At 42.1% G+C, this 24,082-nt stretch overlaps 1 protein-coding gene across 1 annotated transcript in view; it reads left to right on the plus strand.

Annotated features, from left to right (window-relative positions):
- The first annotated feature begins 18,114 nt into the window (after positions 1-18,114).
- The window catches only part of LOC122792903 (CUB and sushi domain-containing protein 1-like), a 4,548,980-nt gene continuing 4,543,012 nt past the window's right edge, over positions 18,115-24,082 (plus strand). The window contains exon 1 of the mRNA XM_044060461.1: positions 18,115-18,274. Coding sequence (XP_043916396.1) covers positions 18,115-18,274 — 160 coding nt within the window. The remainder of the gene's footprint in view (positions 18,275-24,082) is intronic.

The following is a 24,082-nucleotide window of genomic DNA, read 5'->3' on the forward strand; positions in this document are numbered from 1 at the left end:
CTCATACATGTCAAGCAGAGCACCTCATTGGCCCTTTTCAAGAGAAATCTCGATGAGTGGATGGAAAATAGAAAGTTCACCCCGGGGATCACTCCAGTGGCTCTACTTGATAGAGGCACCGGGAACTAATGAAGGCATGATGCCAGCGCACTTCTGTGGTCTAGGCTTGTAAAGGCTCCAGGGCCATTGGCCTAGTACACACATATGAACCTATGAAAACAGGAATGTTAGATATAAGCCCCTTTTATGCAACAATGATGTGGGTACCAATTCTGTTAATCTTGATGGTCAGGGAACTAACATTTGACATGATTGGCATAACTTGTCACAAGTATATGTTTTGCAACACAATCCAGGTATTTATTTATTACAGGACATGATTAAGAAACACTAGGCAATGGTTTTTGGATCATTAGGACATTTGGTAGGTTGCGCCCAGAACCCAAATTTTGTTTATAAAAATAACAAAAACTTTAAGGGTATTTTTGAAACCAACATGCAACAATTGAATGGCCACACCAATGGTTGGGGAATGAAAAAATGTGGGGCCTGCAGACAATATAGGTATATCTTGGAAGTTAGTAGTTTTCTTGTTCAAGGATGCCCATTCATGCTTACTGTTAAAGGTAAATATGACTGTAACACCAAGGGGGTCATTTATATGAGTTTTTGTGCCACTTGTTCTACTTTTTATATTGGCAAAACTAACATTGGACATTGAAGAGCATTGTTTCATCTCAGGTTTGTCTGGTTTATATCTTACAGTCACCAGGCCTTTCTAGTGTTGTTCTGTCTGCCTGTTTTTTTTTTCATTATCTGTAGAGAATGTTTTGTCTGACTGTTCTAGTTATTTACTGGAAGGTCTTGCTCCTCAGACTTCTGAGTAATGTTGGCTAGTAGCTATATGCATTGGGTTGTGCATGTTTTGGTCTAGGTAATGAATCGCATGTGCCATGGAAGGAGGGAGGGATAACTTTGAGGTAGCAACAAAAAAGCAATGCTATTTGCATGTACTATAGATTACATAAGTTATAGTGCTTTACCATTGCAACTGCTTGTGGTAATCACTGTCAAGCATCTGCAATGGCTTGTTACAAAAGATAGAAAGACACACACACTGGATAGACAAGCTGTAAGCATCCTAAAGTGGTATTTCAGGTGCCCAGATGCCCCCCCCCCATGGTGGTATTCAATAGACATGTGAGAAGGCTACATAGGTGGTCCTGGCAGGTGTCATGCTGCGTGATTCCAGTAGCTTCACCAAGTTGCAGTGAGGCCCACACTACGTAACATCTGGATGCACCTGAGGATAACAGCTGAAGAGTACATGTTACAGGAGGAGGCTAAATGCAATGTGCAACACTATGGTAAAGAGGATGGGGCAGAGGATACTCCATCACCACCACCACCTCCTCTTACATGACAGGCTTAGAATGTCCAAGTATAGCACTGTACCAACATTTAGTGCCAGTTGTGGGATGAGAGTTTTATAAATTTATTTTGTTTATTAAATAAAATATATCAGCATGCAAATAATGAAATGTTCTGTTTATTAATACTCTAGTTACATGTGAAGTGCACTGATTATGTTCCAAAATATAGAAAAAATAGCCTTATTATAATGTGGTTCTTACATAGGAACCTGACTGTTATTAGTGAACCTCATGCGGCTACAAAGACAGCTGCACCACAGTACTGAGATAGACCCCCAACTAACAGCTTAAAAAGCTGTACAACACCTTATGCTGGCACACACTGTCACAGTCACACATACACACTCTCACAAACACACACACACACACACACACACACACACACACACACACACACACACACACACACACACACACACACACACACACACACACACACATACACACACACACACACACACACACGCACACACAAAGGAGGCGGAGCAAGTGTTTATTGTCTGTGTGTGTGTGTGTGTGCATGTGTGTGCGTGTGTGCACGTGTGTGTGTGTGTTGTGTGTGTGTGTGTGTGTGTGTGTGTGTGTGTTTTTGTGTGTGTGAGTGTGTGTGTATGTGTATCTATGGGTCTGTGTGTGTGTGTGTGTGTGTGTGTGTGTGTGTGTGTGTGTGTGTGTGTGTGTGTGTTTGTGTGTGTGTGCACGCTGGGGAGTCAATGAAGGTGGTGTGTGTGCCACCACGTTGCATGAGCCAGTAGTACCTATTATTATTATTATTATTATTATTACAACAAAAGTAGGAGATCTGTGTTTGTATTCATTGTATTATTTCTGTACATATGTTTTGCTGTTTAATGAATATGACTTACTTCAAAACTTACTTTTTGCGAAATATGTCAAGATAACTAAGATTTCTAAAATGAACATGAGCCAGTATAACACACACTTTAGTTAATTTATGAGGGGGAATTTAATAAATCTTCACAGACTTTTTTTTTCAGTGTAGATATAGTGGCACACTACTTACACAAAAGTAAGCAGGTGCGTGATCCAGTAAACAGTGCTGAGCGGCACGCATGAGCACTCCTACATGGAAATATCCATGTCATGCAAATCACATCATAAGCAGGTGAACTGCATGCAAATAAGGGAGGTAGAGTGATCCAGCAAACAGATAGGCAGTTCTGCAGACCCCATGTTGGTGTCCGTAATTTACATGGAAACATTCCGTGTGTAGGATGTTAAACAGACAACAGAGTCTGTAAAGTGCAGTTAGAAGGACAGAAATAGCACAGCAGACACAAATATGTGTAAAACTGTCCATTGTCTGTCCAAAACCATATGAAAAATAATTTAAAATATTTTTTTTTAATAATTAGGGATGTTTGAGAGGCACGTCTCATTGCACAAACATGCCATTATGGGAAAAAAGGGTGTGAAAATGTATTTTAGCAGTATGTGACAGTAATGTATAATAGAAGCCTATGTGGAGTAGCTACAATGCTGGAATGGTGCTGTTGTGAAGGAGGCAGGGCCGGGAACCATGCAGTATCCAGGTTGTGTGCAAAGATGCCTCTGCAAATGAGGTGGGGTTACTGAATAGCAGAAATGGGTATCCGTGTCAACAGATCCCATCTATGTAGGCACACAACCATCTTGGTGTCCACAGAAGAAGTAGCTGACATCAAAAGGGAGTGTGTCCACAAACTTTTAAGCTCATTGGTGCTCAATGGCCCCTGTTTGAGCAGCATGGCGCTCTGCTGAGCAGGGGTGTGTGTGCAGTGACTACTAAGCTTTGTTTACCTTTGGGGCATTCATTTCTACAGGTTTCCATGTGTTTGCCCAGTGCACCGCTATGCTGAGCATGCCTGCCCATGGGGGTGTGTCTCCTGACTGCTGAGCATTGTTTATCTTTGTGGCATTGATTTGCAGGGCGGGCCGCAGTGCTGAGCGAGGAAGGTTGTAAAAAAAAAAACAAATTGGCTGAGAAAGCCAATGATATATTAATTAATGATGACCCCTGTTTCACTTAAACTAGGTCCATTAAAACCACTTAATAATGTACTTAGCTGGTGGAATGCTCATAGGTAGATAATCACATAGGCTGTACCTACAGCAGAGCACTATAAAGGTTGCATACACCCAACAGTCTGATTTCACCCCCAAACTCTGCACCAGTGGAGTGCAAACTTGGGATTTTTAACTGAAGGAATGCTAGGGGCTGCTGCAGGTCTGCTACATATGTATACGCTAGATGCTGAGGTCAGTGCTAGTGCTGCTACTGACACTAGACCTAGACTGAGAAGGAGAAGAGTGTTCAGGCCCAGGGTAACTTACCAGGAGCTACATGAGCTGGAGATTGTAGAGTGCTACAGAGTAAACAGGGACATACTACAAGAACTCACTGAGCTTTGTCATGCTCAACTCAGACCCAGAACGAACAGAGGGGAACCCATCCCAGTGGAAAAAAAAATGTATGTGTAGCTCTTAGGATATTAGCTATGGGTACTTTCCAAAGACCAAATGGGGACATGATGGGGTTCTCATAGGCATCAACAGCTAGGGTACTCTACTAGTTCCTGGATGTCATGCTACCACATGCCAGTGAGCATATTTATTTACCTCACACCCCAGAGGAAAGGGTCAGCAGTATGCAACGCTTCTACTGTGTAGCACACTACCCTGAAGTACTGGGTGCCATAGAGTGACTCATGTACACATCAAGGCACCACCTGATGAGGAGGGTAGAATCTACATCAATCACAAGGGGTATCACTCCATCAACTGCCAGGTCATGTGCAACGCCCATGGCATTATCATGAATGTATGTGCTGGCAGCCATCATGACTCCCATATCTGGTATGCATCATAGCTGTACCAGATGTTTCCTGGGGGGACATCCTACATGGCCATTTACTGGGAGGTGCTGGCTATGCACAGGAACCGTGGATAATGACACCCATCAGAAATGCACACACCCCTACAGAAGAACGCCATAATGAGGCCCACGTACCAACTAGGAACATCATAGAGAGTGTGTTTGGGCTGCTGAAGTTATGGTTCTGGTGCCTTTATACATCCGGTGGAGCCCTGCAGTACTTTCCAGCCACATGTGCTCAAATGTTCACAGTATGTGCCATGCTACACAATATGATCCTGCAGTAATAGCTGCAGCAGGATCAGCGAAGGGAAGGGATGCACAACCCCCCCCCCCACCAGTGCCTAGGTCCATAAAGCCACATCCACAGGGGGACTCGGAGGAGGAATCCCCCTGAGGTTGTCCCTGTAGGCAGATGGAGACATGCCCAGTATGCCCTGGCCTTGGCACATGCATTGACAACCTAGGGTCCTAGGGATTGACACCTTACTCCTTCTCGCATACATATAGTAAAAATGATGCCAGCCAGCCCACACAACTTGCACCTAACCGTGTATTGGCTGTGTACTGCATACATCAGACAGAGTAAACCCCGAACTATAGGTCTGCCAACTACTGCATTTGCAAGGTAAGATACTTTCTTATATACCACTTGTAAGGGGTATTAGAATATGATAGCATATGTATAGACCTGCCGCATGTATGCAAGGGAATATAGTGGGCTACTGGGCTACTTGCAGAGATCTAATAGCCACTTGGGACAAGTACTCTGTCCAATAGTATGTGCCCCATAATATTCACTAAGCCACATGGCTGGAAAATCCACTAAAGTACACAGAGGAGATGGCAAACAGTTGGTTCACAGGACAGTTGCATGGCTGTCTATGCCAGCAGAGCATGGGATGGTCATCCCCCACCCCCCCAACACATCAGTGTTCCAAAACAACTGCTGTAACAGTACGTCTGCAATGATATGTCAGCAAACCTGACAATTCCATGGCTGAGACAGAGAACCTATAGTGACATGCAGTCTTTCCCACATAATGCAGGGGTGACAATGTATGTCTGTATGCTGTTGACAGTGTGAAGAATGAAATCTCTCTGTCTGGTGGCTGGTGTGGCCCACAGGGCTAGGGACATTAGCATGGATGATGGTGTTGATGGTTTGAATCTTACAGCATCTACATCTTTTGCATGTGAGGTACTCGTATGGTGGAATTCCCACAGACTTTCATACCCCTCAGTCTGTTACTGAAAGAAAGCTGGACAAAGCCAGAGATAATAGAGGGACAAAGGGCCACAACTACAGACAGACATTACACATCCTCTGATGAACCTAGAAGGTGGCTAGTATAACAGCATTTTTGCAACAGGACGGATTAGCTGCAGGATGTAAAGGCCATCACTTAAATGTGTCAGTATTTACAACAATTCACTGACTGCATGTTATAGTATTTTACCAGAAAACTACAAATGTATGAGGAACAGCCTAGACATATGGGGCAAAATGCTGGACATTCTGCAAAAACTTGTACAGGGAGAGGTATGCGGACTGTCACCCTGTGTGTAGTGTTACATCATGTACCCCAATCACATCATACCTCTCAACCTGTTAGAGCAGGGAATCTGGATAATGCCATGAAGAAAAAGTGGGACAAAGGCTCAAAAATAGGGACAATGTATAAATATTGCTATTACAAACTTAGAAAGTTGAATGAATAACAGGTCTTGCATTAGCATGATTATCCTGATGGGTATGGAGTCTGAAACTCAAATGTCACCAGAGCTGTGGATTTCTAACTTCAATATGTAATCATTTGCCCCTAATTTTCCAGACAACCACACTTTTATGAAAAAGGACCAAAACTATGAGGCAAACATCTGGACAGTCTGTGAAAATCTGTACATTTGAGAGGTATGAGTCACATATTAACTACAGCAAACATCCAGTGAATGCCTTGGACAAGTACAGGGAAGTGCTGTACTGCAGAAACAGGTACAGCAGCCAATGTATGCAGCACACAAAATCCCAAACCGGAGTACAGGTAGGTCTAGCCGGGAGTCAACTTGTAAGTACTGACAGTCACACTGGGCATGCTCCTACAATTAGCTAACCTGAGTGCAAATCTGTTGTCTCTTCCTCACAAAGACCTGCTATTTGGAAATATGTCTGTACATACAGACAGCTACATATACATATCTGTCTGTCCCTATCCCCCTCACACATGGTCAGTATATCTACCAGTATGCGGCACACACACACACATATATATATATATATATATATATATATATATGATGACACTAAACATATAGCTATATAAAGTACAATGATACACAGACTCTCCACATATATCTACATAAAACATTTAAATAATGTACACGCACAGCAACAGGTAAGGAGAAATCTCATTTATACACATTAGTGTGTGTGTGTGTGTGTGTGTGTGTGTGTGTGTGTGTGTGTGTGTGTGTGTGTGTGTGTGTGTGTGTGTGTGTGTGTGTCTGTATTTATGTATAATGTGTGGAGATGTACAAATGTTCTCACATAACCTCTGAATGCTGGGATTATCTGCACTTACACATCACAACAGTTGTCTGATGGGACCAGACCAAAGCCGCAACAGTACATAACCCACTTACCCACAGACCCCTATGCCTGCAGAATGTCCTCCTGTAGACAGACACAGTTCAGCAGGTGTAATATAGAATGGTTGCAATGCATGCCTTTGACAAGCCATATTGTCCCTGGCCACATGTCTACCTATCTAACTGCAACCGACCACATATGGCCATACTGTTAACTGTACACACATAGCAGGGCTATTAACAGGTATATCACTCCCAGGACACTAAATAAAGTAACAGTAAAAAAGCAATACCACTCTGCAGGACACACATGCTAACAGAAAGCTAATATGTGTACTCCACAATTACTGTGCCTGCATTCACATATGCAACAGGTATAACGTGTGTCCCGTGCAATAAATACTCCAAGCTACAGTGTGTACTACTATACAGGTTGGGGTTCTAATATCACATTAGCCAATGTGTGTGTGTGTGTGTGTGTGTGTGTGTGTGTGTGTGTGTGTGTGTGTGTGTGTGTGTGTGTGTGTGTGTGTGCGTGTGTGTATGTGCATGTGTGCGTGTGTGTGTGTATGCGCGCATATGTGTGTGTGTAAATATATCCCCTTGCAGCACTACAGACATGCCCACATGGCCTACCTCTGTACAGTGATTATGCATTTTAAGGCCCTGTGATTACCTGATGGCCTCTACATTGCCCTCTATTACAAGGCCTGCTGATGTCATCCACCTTAAGAGTGCTAGCTGACAGTCTAATATAAGATAAACTCTATGGAGCATGCGATAACTACTGAAAGCTGTAGTGTGTAATACTAATTAGGTAGGATTTCTAGTATCACATCAGCCAAATATATACCCTTGCAGCACTACAGACATGCCCTTACAGACTATCCCTATGCAATGATTATGCATTTTATGGCCCTGTAACTAGCTGATGGTCAATTGCCTCCCTCTACAAATTCATAACTGATGTCCGTCACCTGTCTAACCCGGACACTGGATATTATTTGTAGATGTGTCAACTCCATCACCACACCTTGTTGATTTGTACGTTCGGAAAACCTAGATGACACGTATCAAGAGCAGCAGACTTTATCGAAAAGTATAAATGCATGAGTACGCTGACTGCCCCCATTGTCCTTGATAGACTGTTCTACACATAAGCACATAGGGAGACATGTACATATAGTGCCATACCATGCTGATGTCATATCTGCTGTGCTGCCCTGACATTCTGTGCCACTGTATTGATGCCATATGTCCATGGTTTATTTCCTCAGACCCCTGCAACAGAAACATGCATAAGTCGGTGACACACCTGTCATTCTGTAACACTCCCGCCCATACCTCTCAACCTGGAAACATCAAAAATCTGGACAAAGCCCTTACAAAATAGGTAGAAATCTTTTGGACACATAATTATGAAACCCTGCCCACTCTAATGGGATTGTGGGATATCAACTTTCAAATACAAACTGAAGAACAGACAGCCAAAATATGGACCCCAGATCCTGTAGTAAATGATAACCATTTTTGAATGTGTAGCAATGATATTCTCTGGAAAGGGAGAAGATTATGAGCCTTAGGATTTTGTTTTTGGTGATTTGCAGTATGTGGGTTTTGTGGTAAAAGTAGGGCATTTACTGGTAGGCAATATTCTAAGCTTAGCAAAAGAATATTGTAGTTTGCTAGGATTGGGCCTCCAAAAGTAATTCTCCATGGCCTACTGATCAGTGTTGTAGCTAGAGTTTGTGCTGCCTGGGGCTGTCTGAGTATGCCACCCTTTCTCCCTCACAAAATCATGGTCAAATGATGTCCCCCCACCCATACATAGCCCTCCCCCTGCAGCCATTCCAGTGTCCTATTACTTGGCTATTTCACCTCATTTACCATAAACACTAACGTGCATACTGCTTTACTTCTACAGTGATTATTTGGATTTCATTTAAAACTTTTACTTTCTATTTTATAGCACAAACACCAATAGACATCTGCTAAACAAAGCAATACAGTCTCACAGTGAAAACAGACTTATCATTACAACTTCCCTGCCCTTGAAACTCACATTCATTGAAACAGCATTGAAACCCACATTCAAAGAAAATGCATCTATAGTTTACTTTCGTGTTTCAATTAGAAGTCACTTAATTTAAATAATATTTCCAAATAAGATATTATTAGTAGGTAATTAATCCTTTGAGGTATTAAACCATGAAACAACTGTAAAATCATTCATTGTGTACTACGGACACTGGCAAGAGAACATATCCAACACTTGTTCAGCTACATGAGCATAATGGTTTCAATATGTATTATGGTAACAGCCTGCTAATGAAATTATATTTTTTCTCTAGGTTCCACTTCGAACACCAACATTTTGGCCAGAAATCATGGTATATAACCCCTTGTTACATTTGCTTAGGAAAGAACAGTATTCATGACAGCAAAAGTTATTCTAGTACATTTCACTAGCAATTCAGTATGCTGGCATGTCTCTGGTCAACTAAAACTGTAGAATTTCTCATTAGTATACACAGGTCAGCATTTTAACATTTATGATGACAAAGAGATGAGAGAGATACTGATGATTACAAATAATTTATTCTGCATTCTTTATTATAATCATGTTAAATACTAAAACTATTTTTAACTGTAATAAATATAAACGCTCAGGAGCAACCCAGCACAGAACCACAAGTTCAGCATATATCTATGCACTGGAGGTATAGTCTCTAACAGTGATAGTATTTGATATAAATTCCAACAGCAGGTAGATAAAATCCAGAGGCAAAGTAAAAATAATATCCTTTTATTCCAGACACATGCGAAGGTAAGCGCTTTTGCCAAGAGGCTTTGTCAAACCTTGAACAAACAGAGTGTAAAATCTCAGTAGAATTGATAAATTTTCATGTAACAACTGTAACTACTGTCCCTACATTTTTAAACATAATATGTTTGTACACCCAGTGACCACACAGTGTTATCAGTTTAACGTAGTGGCCTACTGTAACTCAGGACACATATTTTATATAGCAATATGCACATGTTGCCCTGAGTTTTATGCAGGCAAAACTGATAGGAGGCTTAAAGATCATATCAGAGAACATCTATACCAGATACGTATTTGTTCCAATACTAATGCCCTATCCTAACATATTCTTGAAGTAGGGACAGAACATACATTTTGTTTCTTGGTGATTCAAATGAATCATTCTGGTATCAGGGGTGGAGATGTCAGGAATCACACGGAAAGAATGGAAGTTAAATGGATAATACAGTTTAAAGCACATGCCAGTCCGGGGTTAAATGATAAAATTCCCCTGAAACCTGTCTTGAAAAATAGGAAGTTGGTAGTTAGGTAAATGATGGGGTTAGTACACCAGTGTTTAAAATTATGTTCTGTGATATATATTTATTTTACATGTTAATATGTATATATTTTTAATCATGGTAACTGTTACATACTCATTCATCTTTGAATTTTATCCATATGGATGTAATGTTTTAATATGCTTATTTGTTATGATACATTTTTAGAAGCACTTGACAGTGTTCAGCCTATGACTTTAAGAGGACTGCTGACTTGATTGGTATCAATTAGCTAATTACCAGTTAGATATATAGTAGTAGGTGATTTTACACTCTGTTTGTTCAAGGTTTGACAAAGCCTCTTGGCGAAAGCGCTTACCTTCACGTGTGTTTGGAATAAAAAGATATTATTTTTACTTTGCCTCTGGATTTTATCTACCTGCTGTTGGAATTTATATCAAATACTATCACTGTTAGAGACTATACCTCCAGTGCATAGATATATGCTGAACTTTTGGTTCTGTGCTGGGTTGCTCCTGAGCGTTTATATTTATTACAGTTACTTTGCACTTTTTTGGATATGGAGCATTTATCCCTTGGTGGGTGACGTGTCTATTTTCAGTTTAAAACTATTTGTAACTGCACAAATCACTTCTTATGACAATAAACATGAAAACATCTCTAAGTTGTTATAGCACACTTACATCAATAGATACCTTCCTACTACCTAGCACTGCACACTTGCATCAAAATGCATTGAAGTGTACAAAATACTATGATCTTTACAAAGAAAATCTTTGTTGCAACTATTATGGTTAGTCACAAGACCTAGTTCCAAAACGATAGGGCAGTCTTGCAGACATGCAGTGTAAAATTGAACCATTACATGAAACAAAATATTGCAGATAATACCCAAAGCCTAATAAATATTGTGAAAAACATCACAGAGATTAGGAATAGCAAAGCAGAAGAGAACAAGTCACTATGCAATGTGAGCTCGAAGCAAGTTCTCATACTGAAAGGCCATAAAAAGCACTTTAGCGATATGAAAATATAAAGCCATATCAAATGAAAATGCACAAACAGTGCTTAAATGGAAACCGAATGCAATCATTTTTATCAGCGGACCTCTCACTTTAAATAAATAGCAGCAGACCTCCCACTTCAAATAAATAGCAGCAGACCTCACACACACATCAAATAAATAGCAGTGAATGCAAATCAAATTGCATGCGTGTTCCTGAATGGCAGGCTGGCAGCTTACATCTATGAAAGATCCAATACGAGTTATCTATGGAAGATAAATGTAGTAGCAGCTCAGTGCCTCAGTGTGTTTTATCTGGAAGACGAATGTGTAGTCCAGGCTTCTCATTCCTAACTGGAAGACCAGAATATGTAGTTCAGGTTCTCATGTATAACTGTAGCGAATGTTTAATTCAGGACAAGTCCTAAGTTCAGGCTTCTTGTACTGGAAGACCAAAATGTGTAGTTTATGTTGTCAGGCTTCTCATAATCTGGCCCAGCCCTTGGAGCCCTCAGCTGAATTCCAACAAGCTGGACGAAGCTGATGTCACTGCGCATGCCTCCGCGTAATGACATCAGTCCAAAAAAAGAAAACAACGGAAATAAAATTAAACAAAAAAAAAAAGTCCAGAAAATTTGGAGATTAAAGAGTGCCACTCAGGAATCGTGACACCCCATTATTTGGACCTCAAAAACTGGGAAAAATCAAGAGATTTGGTAAAGTTGAGAGGTATGATCCTGCCACTGTTGTGGGCCACAACAAGTGGCATGGCAAAACAGTACAGCACTACACAAGTACTTGTCAAGTAATAAAGTCACCCTGTGCATCAGACAAATAGTAACATTTCCCTGCATCTATGGCACGGATGACAGGGATGAGGTACAGTTATCATCACAGGCACAGGGTTTTGTGTGGGGATGCTGGAAGCTTAGGCTGTGCCAAACAGTTGACAACATGTGTGTGAGTCAGGAATGGGTGCGGGTTAGATGGGCCATGGAGAAGTGTCGTGTTTCTAGGTGACCTGCATGTGACAATGGTATTTGAGTGTGTGCTTGTACACAGTCAAGCCCAGTACTAGCCCTACACTTGTGTATGGTGGACAACTGTGGACTATACATTGTAGAGTGGACAGTTCACCTTCCCTGGCCCCTAACACAAGAATTGGCTCAATGACTACGCTCTGCTGGGGCTGTGTCCCCCATGGGACCACTTAGGAACACATGCTCAAGGCCTGCCATGTTGAGGTGTGGACAGCACACTTCCCTCTGTAGTGCTGGAGGTACTGCCACTACAGGACCATGACTGTGCACAGCCACGTGGACTCTCAGCAGATGGTGTTGCTGACCTACGTCCATATGTCAGATGCCAAACTCCAACCAGATGTCCCAGAACAGACAATGTCTAGTCCAAGACAGACACTGTCTCAGCTCACTGTCTGTCCACTGCATCAGTGAACTGATCCAGGGTGTCCTCAATGTGGTGGAAGCAGTCACAGATGTCAGACTATGCTGCATCCATAACCCTAACCATATGTCTGGCATTGTGTTCAGGACATGTCTGTGCCTTCATGATGACCCGAAACATATGCCAAGATGTGACACCAGAAACAGGTGTTGGAGAGACAGCAGGCCTCCTACAAACACCCTTGTCAATCCGCCTGTATGGGACCTAGCTAGGTCTATGGCTATGGACAGTGTCTACACTCTCTGGAGACATAGTTGCCACACTTCCCTGTTCAATGTCTCCAGCCTCTGATTGTCCAATATCTGTGGCCTGTGGGGACTGGGTATGTGTGGGCATGCTGACTGTGTGCGGAGACAATGGGGCAGAAGATGGCTGTCATCCTCTGGGACAGATTCAGCCCCTGTCAACCCCACCTGTGCCACCATCATCATCAGAGTCTGATGAGACACTTACATCAGGTTGTGAGGGGGACAGACTCCAATCCCCAGGTCACCTGTGAAAACCAAGACAAAAGCAGTACATTGCTACCTGCACTATTACTGTATGTATGGTAATCCACACAAACTCATACAGATGAGAATCCACAACTGCATTACCAGTTTCACGTCTTCTCATCTCTGCTCCCATGCACAACAGACAACCTCACAACATACACATACAAGTCAAGGCTTTTATAACATGCATTTCAGCAACATCCAGTTACAGTTGCCAGTACAATATACCTGTAAGGTATGCAATATGAAAATATATGTGATAGAACTATACATACAACCCAGCACACCTATCTTGAGAATGATTTGCCACTGCTAGTGTCACTGCCTCAGCTATGTACCATCTTCCTTTTGTGTTTGAACAGGCATCTTGGGGCAATTGCCTCATGTATACCAGCCTGCATAGATGCTCATAACTATAAGTGCAAATGTGTTAATGTTCATTCAAATACACACCTGTGATTAGCCAGCCTATGCACTGTAGTTAACTTCCAGAATGGAACATACAAGTATTCTACTCCAGCTAAACACAACATTTGTACATAGGACAACATGGCAGCCCTTAACTTTCCAAGGATGTATATGATCCATACAGCAACAGTATCATACTTACCAGGTACAGGACCATGAGCTTGGCTAACATCTGATGGACCATTGAAAAGGTGAGGGAGAGATATTGTCAGTACCACTAAATGTTGCAGCACCACAAGGTAATATCTGCATATATCCACTTATACAGTAGCTACTGTGTTACTGGCTGTATTGCTGACATTCTGATTATATGTGCACAACTGAGCTTAAACATCACCCCCCCCCAATGTAGATTGACCTGACACCCATGTACGGGTATGTACAGCTTGCCACAATGACTGATACAGTATTACACTGGTGAACACAGTAAGCTTAGCTGGATGATCCTCTGCTGTGGACACTGTGGCACACACCTCCACAATGTATGGCATGATGGATGACTGGGTGCAGTCAGGTGGTCTTAGGTTTGCCAGGACTTCCTCTGTGGCTGAGAGTGGTTGTTCCATCTCAGGCTCTCCAGAAGTGGGGGCAAGATCCCTGGCAACAGCAGCTGCCCTTTGTCATGCAACATTCAGCATGTCTGTGGACCAGTGTTGGAACTGCTCATAGTTCCTCCCTGTTGGTCAATCTGATTTACATCCTGCACAAGTTCTGCCCACAATGCTACCCATTATTCCTGATTCTGCCACCCCCTGGACTCAAGATCTGATAGTGATGTCTCAGTCCATCCATTATGATGTTACTCTGCCTGTGAGATGGGGGGGTGTCTCCTGCGGTACATGGTTCCTGAAAGACAACAAAAGGGGAACACATTACAGGACCAGGTATGTGGACATCCACAATGTGCAGATCCAGCACACCCATAATGTCCTGCCCTATCCACTTCTTCCTCACACGTCATACCCCACATTCTGGCAACACACTATGTGAGTGGATATAACCAAGATAGTAGCAATACTGGGTTATGTCCCTGTGTGCCATGGCAGATTCTGCTGCATTTTCCTACACCCAGCACCGCAGTCTACTGTGGTTTGTCCCCTATGGGCAAACTCCCACTAATATGTCATACAGGCACTGCTAGATTAATAGCAGTGTGTTATTACAACTGTATGGGGACAGTCCAGCAACACCAGTGTGCCACAATGACAGTAATCAGTGCAAATCTGCTATAGTATATGTTCCCTGTAGACATACTACCTCTGAACTATACAAATGTTTGCAGAATATCAAGATGTTTGCCTCATACTTTAGGTCATTTTCACACAAATTTGTAGATGTGTGACAAATGGTTAGCGAATCATTGATGGTTGATGTCAGAAAATAAAGACAGGCATCTGGGTTTCACACATCATACCCCTCATAACTCACTCATACTACTGTAATACCTGTCATTGTATTAACTGTCTTAGTTTCTAAGAGCAATATTTAACAAGTGTCCCTAATATTGGGCCTTTGTCCCTCCATTAATTATGGCTTTGTCCAGATTACTTTCTGTAAGAGGTTGACAGGTATGTTAGGCATAGCTGTCAACCATACAGGGACAAATGTCAACAGAAACAAGGACTTGGCCAGACAACATCAGTGACACTTTGAATATGTTAGGACTATTTATGTGAGACACTGACAGAATGAGAGGAAGTGAATTACTGTACATCATTTGATGTTACAGGAGTGTAAACCCTTACTTATTGTCACTATGTATTATGTGTAATCCACTAGCTTTCCTACAACAGCCATTCATTGTAGGAGGGATTAAGAGGGACAGTGCAAAGACTTGGGTGAAATCAGGGACAGTTGAGAGGCATGCCTGTAGGTGTAGGACAGCAGAGTATCAATGACATCTCATTACCATAGGTGTAGGACAGGCTTACTGCTGTAATCCCTATTCCCCATACCTACATCCCCCATCTGCTTCCTGTTATATGGAGACATCATTTACATACCTAGTGGAGTGCAGAACTCCTTTGTTGAGCTTTGTTTCCAGTAATGTTTTGCAAAGATGGCCTCTCTGTGAGGTAAGTTTCGTACAGACTTGTTCCCCATAGGCAGCTATTTGCCTTTTTAATGTACTGCTTATTAACAGGTAATTGCTTCTGCGCCAATATGTGGCTCTGATATGGTAATTGCAACCAAAACAGCTGAATTGCACTATTAGGCAATGACATACCACCACAGTGAAATATGTCAGACCTTCATATAGACCTGGCTCTTTTCTTAGCTGTTCAGATGGATATTACTGAGGCATGGAGACTACAGCATCACAGAGGGTAGGTATCATAACTGTCAACTGTACAGATTTATGCAGTATGTCCACAGTTTTGCCTAATATGTGTGGTCAGTGTCCCATGACATTGTGGTCATCTGTCAAATCACTGTCAAATCATTGTGGGTTTAAGTCAGTAATGAAAGACACATTTGAGTGTCAGACTTCATACCTGTCAGAATATGCAAACAAATCAATAGCTGTTAGTCTATCACCTGAGTATCTTTGTAAGAGCAAACTGTAAAACATGTCCCTAACTCTGGGCCTTTGTCCCCACATTAAGTACGGCTGTGTCCGGATTTCTTGTTCTAGGGGGTTGGGGGTATGGTAGGTCTATAGCAGCTACCTTTAAGTACAGCTGTGTATGCTACAGGCTGCAGCTGCTGCTACAGGCTAAAACACATGGGGGTTGTGAACACTTTGGAGGACAGCAAGCTGCTTGTGTTTGTGTGGTAGCTGTGTCAGCCCTGTCTTTACAGCAGAGATAGTGTAAGGGTACCCTTTACAGTCCATTTGAGGCATATGATTAAGTAACGTCTCTTATGCAACAGTGCCAATACCAGAGTAGTAGGCAACATATAGTTAGGCTACACAGATACGTGCAGTGTATCCCTTCCTGCAGGCCTTTGACTTGCAAAACTGGGTAGCAGTATATTAGTTAGTAGTTACCTGTGTGGATTATGAATGCATGACTCAGTCATTACTTGCTGTCATCACAATAAAGTAATTGAACTGCAACACCAAACTGGATTTAAACCCAGGACTGTGTGTGCAAAAAGTTCTGCAAGCAAGGCATTTAACACACTGAGCTACTGAGTCAATGAATATATATGTATATATATATATATATATATATATATATATATATATATATATATATATATATATATATATATATATATATATATGTATATATATATATGTATTTGAAAGATATATTTGCACATATACAGGCTGTGTGAAACATTTCTACATCCATGAGTATGTGCATAGCTTTATATGGTTCTGTTTTCTGCACCAGGGTCCCAGTTGTACATGTACTTTGTCATTGCTGCCTTAGCAGGTGTCTTTCCACAAATTGTTGATAAAAGGGCACATATACCTGCTATCACAAGCCTCACTTACATCCATTATTAAGTCTTTGGCTGTCCTCTGGTAAATTATTGCAACAGAGTCCAAGGTATACTCCCATTTTTCCAGTAGCTTTTTTATTTAAGTTACATGCTTAATGACTGTAAGTAGCAATCAGTATGTTTTGCTTGAAACACCTGTTTAACCACAGACCTGTGTAGCATGGTGGATCGATGCAGTCTCCTATATTTGAAAGGGGCCCAGGTCCAACACTTGGCAGAGGTGTTTATTTTCTACACAAGACTAACACTGTAATAGACACTTATAGACATTAAAGCACTTTAAAGCTCATTTACCCTGAGCTTAGTGAAGCATCATGCCCTGCCGCTCCCCACAAACCCGTGCTAAAAAAAATAAAGAAAAGAAAAAGGGGGTGATAGGAAAGTGATGAAATGGGGCACGCAGGGGGAAAACAATGTGAAAAGCAGGTAGGGATGTGCAGGATTGGTGTAGGAAAAAACATATCTATCCATTTCTTGTACAGCAACAACTGTGCATTTTGACAGGTTTTATAGATGAATTTGGACTCTCAAACCCCAGAGAGAAGGGTGTGGACAACATAAATGTGTTGTTAAGCCAATTGGACCAAATTAGTTGTGTCCAATGGACGTGTGCGAAATGGAGAGCATTGTATGGGGCAATATTTTTTGTGGGACAGTTGTCCATTTTTTTTTTTTTTTTTTTTATAAGGAGAGAGTGGAATGTTGGGGAAGGGACATAGGTATGTGTTGGGAGGTAAGTTGGGTAGGAGGGGATGCCTTTGCAGACAGACAAGAGAGCAGACAGAGGCAGTGTTTGATACATGAGGGAGTAAACACATTGGATGGGATGGGTGTTGTGGATTCTGATCCTCACCCATGGGACAGTTGACACTACTCCTTCACTGCCCCAAAGATGGCTGTGCTGCAAGCTGGGTACCAGGGCCAGCCTGCCCCACTAATTTGGTCAGTGTGCCCTCAATATGACATAGGAGATGTTCATAGGTCCAATGAATGATCCTGTGCACCATGACTGGCAGTTGCTCTTGGGTGACTGCAGCCTCTCTGCCACCACTCCCAGGGGGTGGCCAGGCCCCGTCTCCTGAGGCCGTTCCACCTGACCCTGCAGATGGTGCAAGGGTAGTGGAGGGGGCACCACCAGCCTGGGTCTCAGACATGCCAGGACCCGGTGCTATGGCCAGTTGAGGCAAGGTAGGCAGATCAGCAGGAAGCAGCCTACCCTGACCTGCTGTGGTGATAGAGTTATAGCAATAAGTATAGGTTAGTAATAAAAAAAAACATTGTTAGTAATAGCATGCCAGAACAGTGTAATTACCACAATCACATATCAATGCATATTATGTGAAACATCAATAAATAGCAGAACAGTCAGTATGTTAACATTACGCCAGTAACAGTTACAGCATAAGGCCAACAAAATAGGTAATTCAACAAGATATGTTAATATGCAATCATTATAATACATAACAATAATAAAACACATGCCCCAACTTACAGGTATGTAATAACATATGTTAATAGTAAAGCATAACCAATGGATAACAATAATAAATAAATGAAGATAAGGGGTGGGGAGAGAGAGAAACATTGTTCATTAGTAACATTATAGGCTATTTACTTGACAAAGTATTACTATCTACTCTATGGGTCTATCCTTTCTTTATGTGTACAAGTTCCCTATAGCAGCTGTAGCAAGTACATACTTCTCAAGCTATTCACATGGGACAGTATGGACCAAGCAGTGACAACTGCGGATACACAACTACATAGATTCATAGGTAGGTACTAGGCTATTGGCCTTAGGGCCTATATAAGCCTAGCCAAAAAGGTACCCTGGCTTTCGCCACCCAAGAAAATTATTTTCCTGTGCTCCTGTCGAGCATAGCCACAGAGGTAATCCCCGGGGTGAATTTCCTATTTCCCATCCAATCATCAAGATTTTTATTGGAGTGCTAATACGGAGCTTTGTTTGATATTGATAGGTAGTTTGATCCAGAGTATGGGAAGTCTCTGGGACAGAAATCTATTCATCCAGCATGTTCTGTTTATTGTAGTGACAAGGTTTTGGTAACTAGAGTGTGTAGCTTGGAAGGATTGGGATTTCTTTAAGTGGAGCATGTCCAACAGCTCTGGGTTTGACATAGCTTTGTATGTTAGGGCAGAGATCGCCTCTGAGTAGGTGCTATGCGACAGAGTAAAGCTGGAGTTTTTTTAGATGGTCTGCATAGGGCATCTGTTTGAGGCTGGTAATCCTCTTTGTGAGGTATTTCTGCAGCCTTTCCAGTTACTGTAGATGTCTTGTGAGGTACATACCAAAAGGGGCGTTGTACCCTATTGGGTCTAATGAGTGACAAGTAGAGGGGAACAATGACCTCTTTTTTCCTGGATGAGAAACCTTTTGTGATGAGGTGTGCCACGGAGAAGAATTTCCTGACTACTGTGGCGATGTGATTATCAAAGGAGAGACTACATGTCCACCTGTCTCCCAAAGTCTCTTATCACACTTTCAGTGTTAAGTAAGACTACCACCTATGTGGAACCTCATGGGTACAGAGTTTTTACCAAAGGGGACAACAATGCACTTTTTGGCATTGAGCTTGAGGCCATGGCTTTGACACCAGGCATCTGTCTCCATGAGGCCCTTTTGTAGGATGTCCACATCGTTAGGAGTTTCAATTATGGCTCCAAGTTTGCAGTCATCTGTGAACTTCATTAGCCCAAGAGCTTCTGTGTTAGCCTGTACTTTAGAAAAGTAGATACCAAACAGGAGAGGACCCAGGACTGAACCCTGTGGTACTCCACTTGTCACTGGTCTGAAGTCAGATTTTGAGTCTGCTACTTTCACAGTGTGGGTTCTGTCAGTGAGCCAGTTGGCAACCCATCTTGTGACATAGGGATTATACCTAGTTTAGTGAGTTTATCTATAGTTCCAGAGTGGGGGATGGTATCAAAAGCCTTGGCGAGATCTAGATAGGCTGTGTGAGCTTCCTTACCCTCGTCTATGGCTTTGATGACTGCTTCAAAGAAGTCTATCAGATTTAGGAGGCATGATCTGCCTTTTACAAACTCGAACTGGGTGGGGTCCAGAGTTCGGAGATTACCAATGTCTTTATGTATAAGATCCATGATGATATGTTCTATGGCCTTGCAGACCAGGCTCATTAGGCTAATGGAGCATTAGTTCCCAGGGTCCATGGTGGCTCCCCCTTTGTAGAGTGGGATAACCATTAATGTGCGCCATTCAGTGGGCACAAAGCCTGAGGTGAGGCTATGACTTGAACATGGTGCTAAAGTGGGGTGCCAGTTCATTCAGTAGTTCATGCAGAACGTAGCCTGGGATGTTGTCAGGTCCCATGGATGCTGTGTTCTTAGCTTTGGAGAGTGTGGTTTTTACCTGTGCAGCTGTGATTACAGGAAGATTGCATTCTTCCGGCATAGAGATGGGCCCTTTAGGGGGTGATAGAGGGGTAAAGTTAGCAATGAACTTGACTGACAGGATGTTGGCAATATTAGTTGGTACTGCATATTTAATGCCATTGTGCTGTAAGTCAGAGCAGATCTGAGTGTTGCCATTGAGATTCTTGACATAGCTATAGAATGCTTTGTGGCTGTCTTTAGAATCAGTGACAATGTTGTTTTCGTAACTAGCTTTGGAGGATTTTATTAGGGATCTCAGCTTCTTACTGAGGCTGACCAGGGAGTTCCCCCAATCATGGGATTTTATTCTTTTTTGCAAGAGTTTCTTTCATCTGTTGTAGAGTTTGTTTATGGCAGGGGACCACCAGATTAGCTTCCTTTTTTTTTAGGATAGCATCTTGGTTCTGTAAGGGTAGCACGATCCATGCACTTGTGTAAGTACTTATAAAGTGCATTTGTGTAGGATTCAGCAGTCTTACCTCTCCTGTCTGTCTGCATGGGTGTCGTGACGTTTGTCACTTCTGTCTTAAGAAGCACGAAGTTGGCTTTGGAGAAATTTTTTATGGTGGTTTTCCTAATGGGTGGTGGTGGCAGGATGTGGATGTCTAGGTTGATTAGCTTGTGGTCAGATCTGACCAATGAGGAACTGACCTCTGGTGTGGAACAGCTGTCCCCCATGTTGGTAATGACCAGGTCTAGGATATTGCTGCCCCTGGTGGGGGTGTAGATAAGTTGATCCAAGGCATTGGAATTTATGAATTCCAAAAAACGTTGAGCAAAAGAATTGGTACATGAGTAGTTTTCCCATTTAATGGTGGGATAGTTGAAATTGCCCATTATTAGTGTGTTGGGTTGTACCCTAATATTTTCCACTGTATCAAGAAATCAGGAGTGGGAATCCTGGGGCATGATGGGTGATCTGTAGCAAGTTACAATTTGGATTGTGGTCTTGCCCAGAGTTAGTTGCACTTGGATAATCTCAGATGCATTATGCTGAGCAACTAGCCTGGAGGTGTGGATATCCTTAATGAATATGGACATGCCTCCACCTTTAGTGTTTTATTCCAGGTTAGTTGGCCGAAAGGTGTGGTATGAATTATTGCCTGGTAATGCAGTTGTGCTCTCTGGAGCCTTAAACCAGGTCTCTGTCACTGCACAGATGTCATTGTTCTCCATTTAAGGAGTGCCTCAAGTGAATGCATTTTGAGTAGTATTACCCTCAGATTTTGCTTGCTTGTACCTTTTAAGATGGGGAATTTGCCATTTGAACCTTGCTTAAAAAAAGGCACTATAGGGGGGGGCAAGAGCCTTAGCCAGTAACCGGAATCCCAAGGGGGACAGGAGCAGGCCATCTCTGGCAAAGCATCATGCTCTTTTGAACATGTCATCCCAGGCAGACAGATACTGGATCCCCTTATAATGACACCAGAAGCTTAGACAATTGTTGAAATCAATCATTTTGTCCTTGTACTGTGGTATAATTTTGGGTGATGGCAGGATGCTACTGCTAGGGTCATATCTGCCTAGGCTAAAAGATTGGAGAGCTCCTCCATATCTCTTTTCATGTAGTCCAGGGAGGTATGTCTCAGGTCATTCACACCAACATGGACAATGACAGAGTCATATTTGTACTTGTTGTGGAGTGACCTGAGAGCGTGCATTATGTGGCGGATCCTGGCACCCGACAGGCAGCTGACAGTAGCTTTCTCCTTGTTTAGCCTGGTGAGTGGAACATCAATGTGCCTTATGGACTGTGGTTGAGTGGCACACTGAGGTTGTGGGCTGTGTGTCATTTGGGTTGTGTTGGGGGGTGGAGGTTGCTTGTGTTTCTGCTTTGGAGGTCTCTGTTGCTTGAGCAGATTTTTATTGAGAGTCTCCGCAAATGTAGGTCTGTGTTTCCTGTTTCTATGTGTGTGTTTTGGTAGTGTAGGTTTTGAGGGACTATGTGATGAGTGTGGTGTGGTACAAGTGTTTTCCTTCTCCTCTTGACTGTCTAGTCTAGTCTTGGATGAAGAGAGCTTTGCTTCCAGTTTGGCTATATAAGTGCATCTCTCACAGGTTGTAGTGTTGGGTGGTAGGAGGAGATGGTTGTCTGTGTACATGAGGCAATTGCAATTGGCACCGGGAATAGTTTAAACCTAGCTAAGCAATGATGCATAAAATATATATATATATATATATATATATATATGTATATATATATATAAACAAATTAACCAATTAAACAATAAAAAGCTAAAGACTGAGCCTTGTTCCAGCAGTCTTCGATCAGGCAAGTTCTAACTGCACACTCCCACCACTAGGGTGCAGAGGAACCTTCTCCAAAAAAGATGGTCTGCATTAGTGCTCAAGTTATACAAAGCTAGATTCAGCAGGTCTGAATTTAGTCTATGCTACAGCAATCAAGGCATACCAATTTCAGAAAGAAACAGTTCAAATAAGCAGGCACAATAAGCCTTTAACCAGAAACACCAAGCTCAGAAGGGCAGAATCTACCCTCTCCTCCCACAAGAGTGCAGACCACACCTTCTTAATGTAAAATAACTGGCCCAAAGCCCAAGTGCTTAAACCAGAACTAATACACTTTTAGAATAACAGACACTAAACCTTCAATCAGCAACTGCCAACTTAGAAGGATGTAAGCTACCTGTCCTGCCACAACAGTGCAGACCACAAACCTTCTTAATGCAAACAACTAGTCTGAAGCCCAAGTGCTTCTACCGAAGGCTTAGAATAACAGTTACAATCTAATCAGTCTAACAACAAGCAGTAATACAGGCAGCAGAATAAATGCAATTAAGTACTTTTAAGAACAAGCAGCAAAAGCTAAATTAAGTAGTAAAGTAGGAAGAAACAAAAATACAGTAAAAGCACATGAATAAAGTGCAATTTTTTTATATAACAATAGAAAACGAACAAACTGATTTAAACGAATTACCCAATTAACCATTAAAAAGGTTCAAAATTAAGCCCTGTTCCAGCAGTCTTCAATCAGACAAGTTCTAACTGCACACGCCTGCCACTAGGGTGCAGGGGAACCTTCTCCAAAAGAGATGGCCTGGATTAGTGCTCAAGTTATACAAACAAAACTAGATTCAGGATGGTTGAATCTAGTTTATGCTACAGCAACCAAGGCGCACCAATTTCAAAAAGCAACAGTTCAAATAAGCAGGCAGAATAAGCCTTTAACCAGAAATTCCCAGCTCAGAAACACTTGCACATCATGTGGACCTATATAATTACCAAGGTGTACCGTGGGCTGATGTGGTGATACTTTGCAATTTAGGTAAGCATTTCAGTGGTAATCCTGTGACAAATGGATTATGCACTACTAATTACATTACATGACAGTGTGACACTTGAGAGAGATGTATGTGTACCATAGAGAAACTAAACAAGTATCATATCTTGCTTGACAGGCATGGGAATAAAACCCAATACCAGTGACTGCAGGGGACATCTGCATGGAATGAATGAACTGATTGCAGCAATGTTTAACAGATGTCCCATGCATACAGCCATATCAAGATTACACATTTTATGCATTTTATTATTATTA

This window comes from Protopterus annectens, chromosome 2.part0, assembly GCF_019279795.1.
Source record: "Protopterus annectens isolate FY-2018-M chromosome 2.part0, PAN1.0, whole genome shotgun sequence".
Classification (NCBI taxonomy): domain Eukaryota; kingdom Metazoa; phylum Chordata; order Ceratodontiformes; family Protopteridae; genus Protopterus; species Protopterus annectens.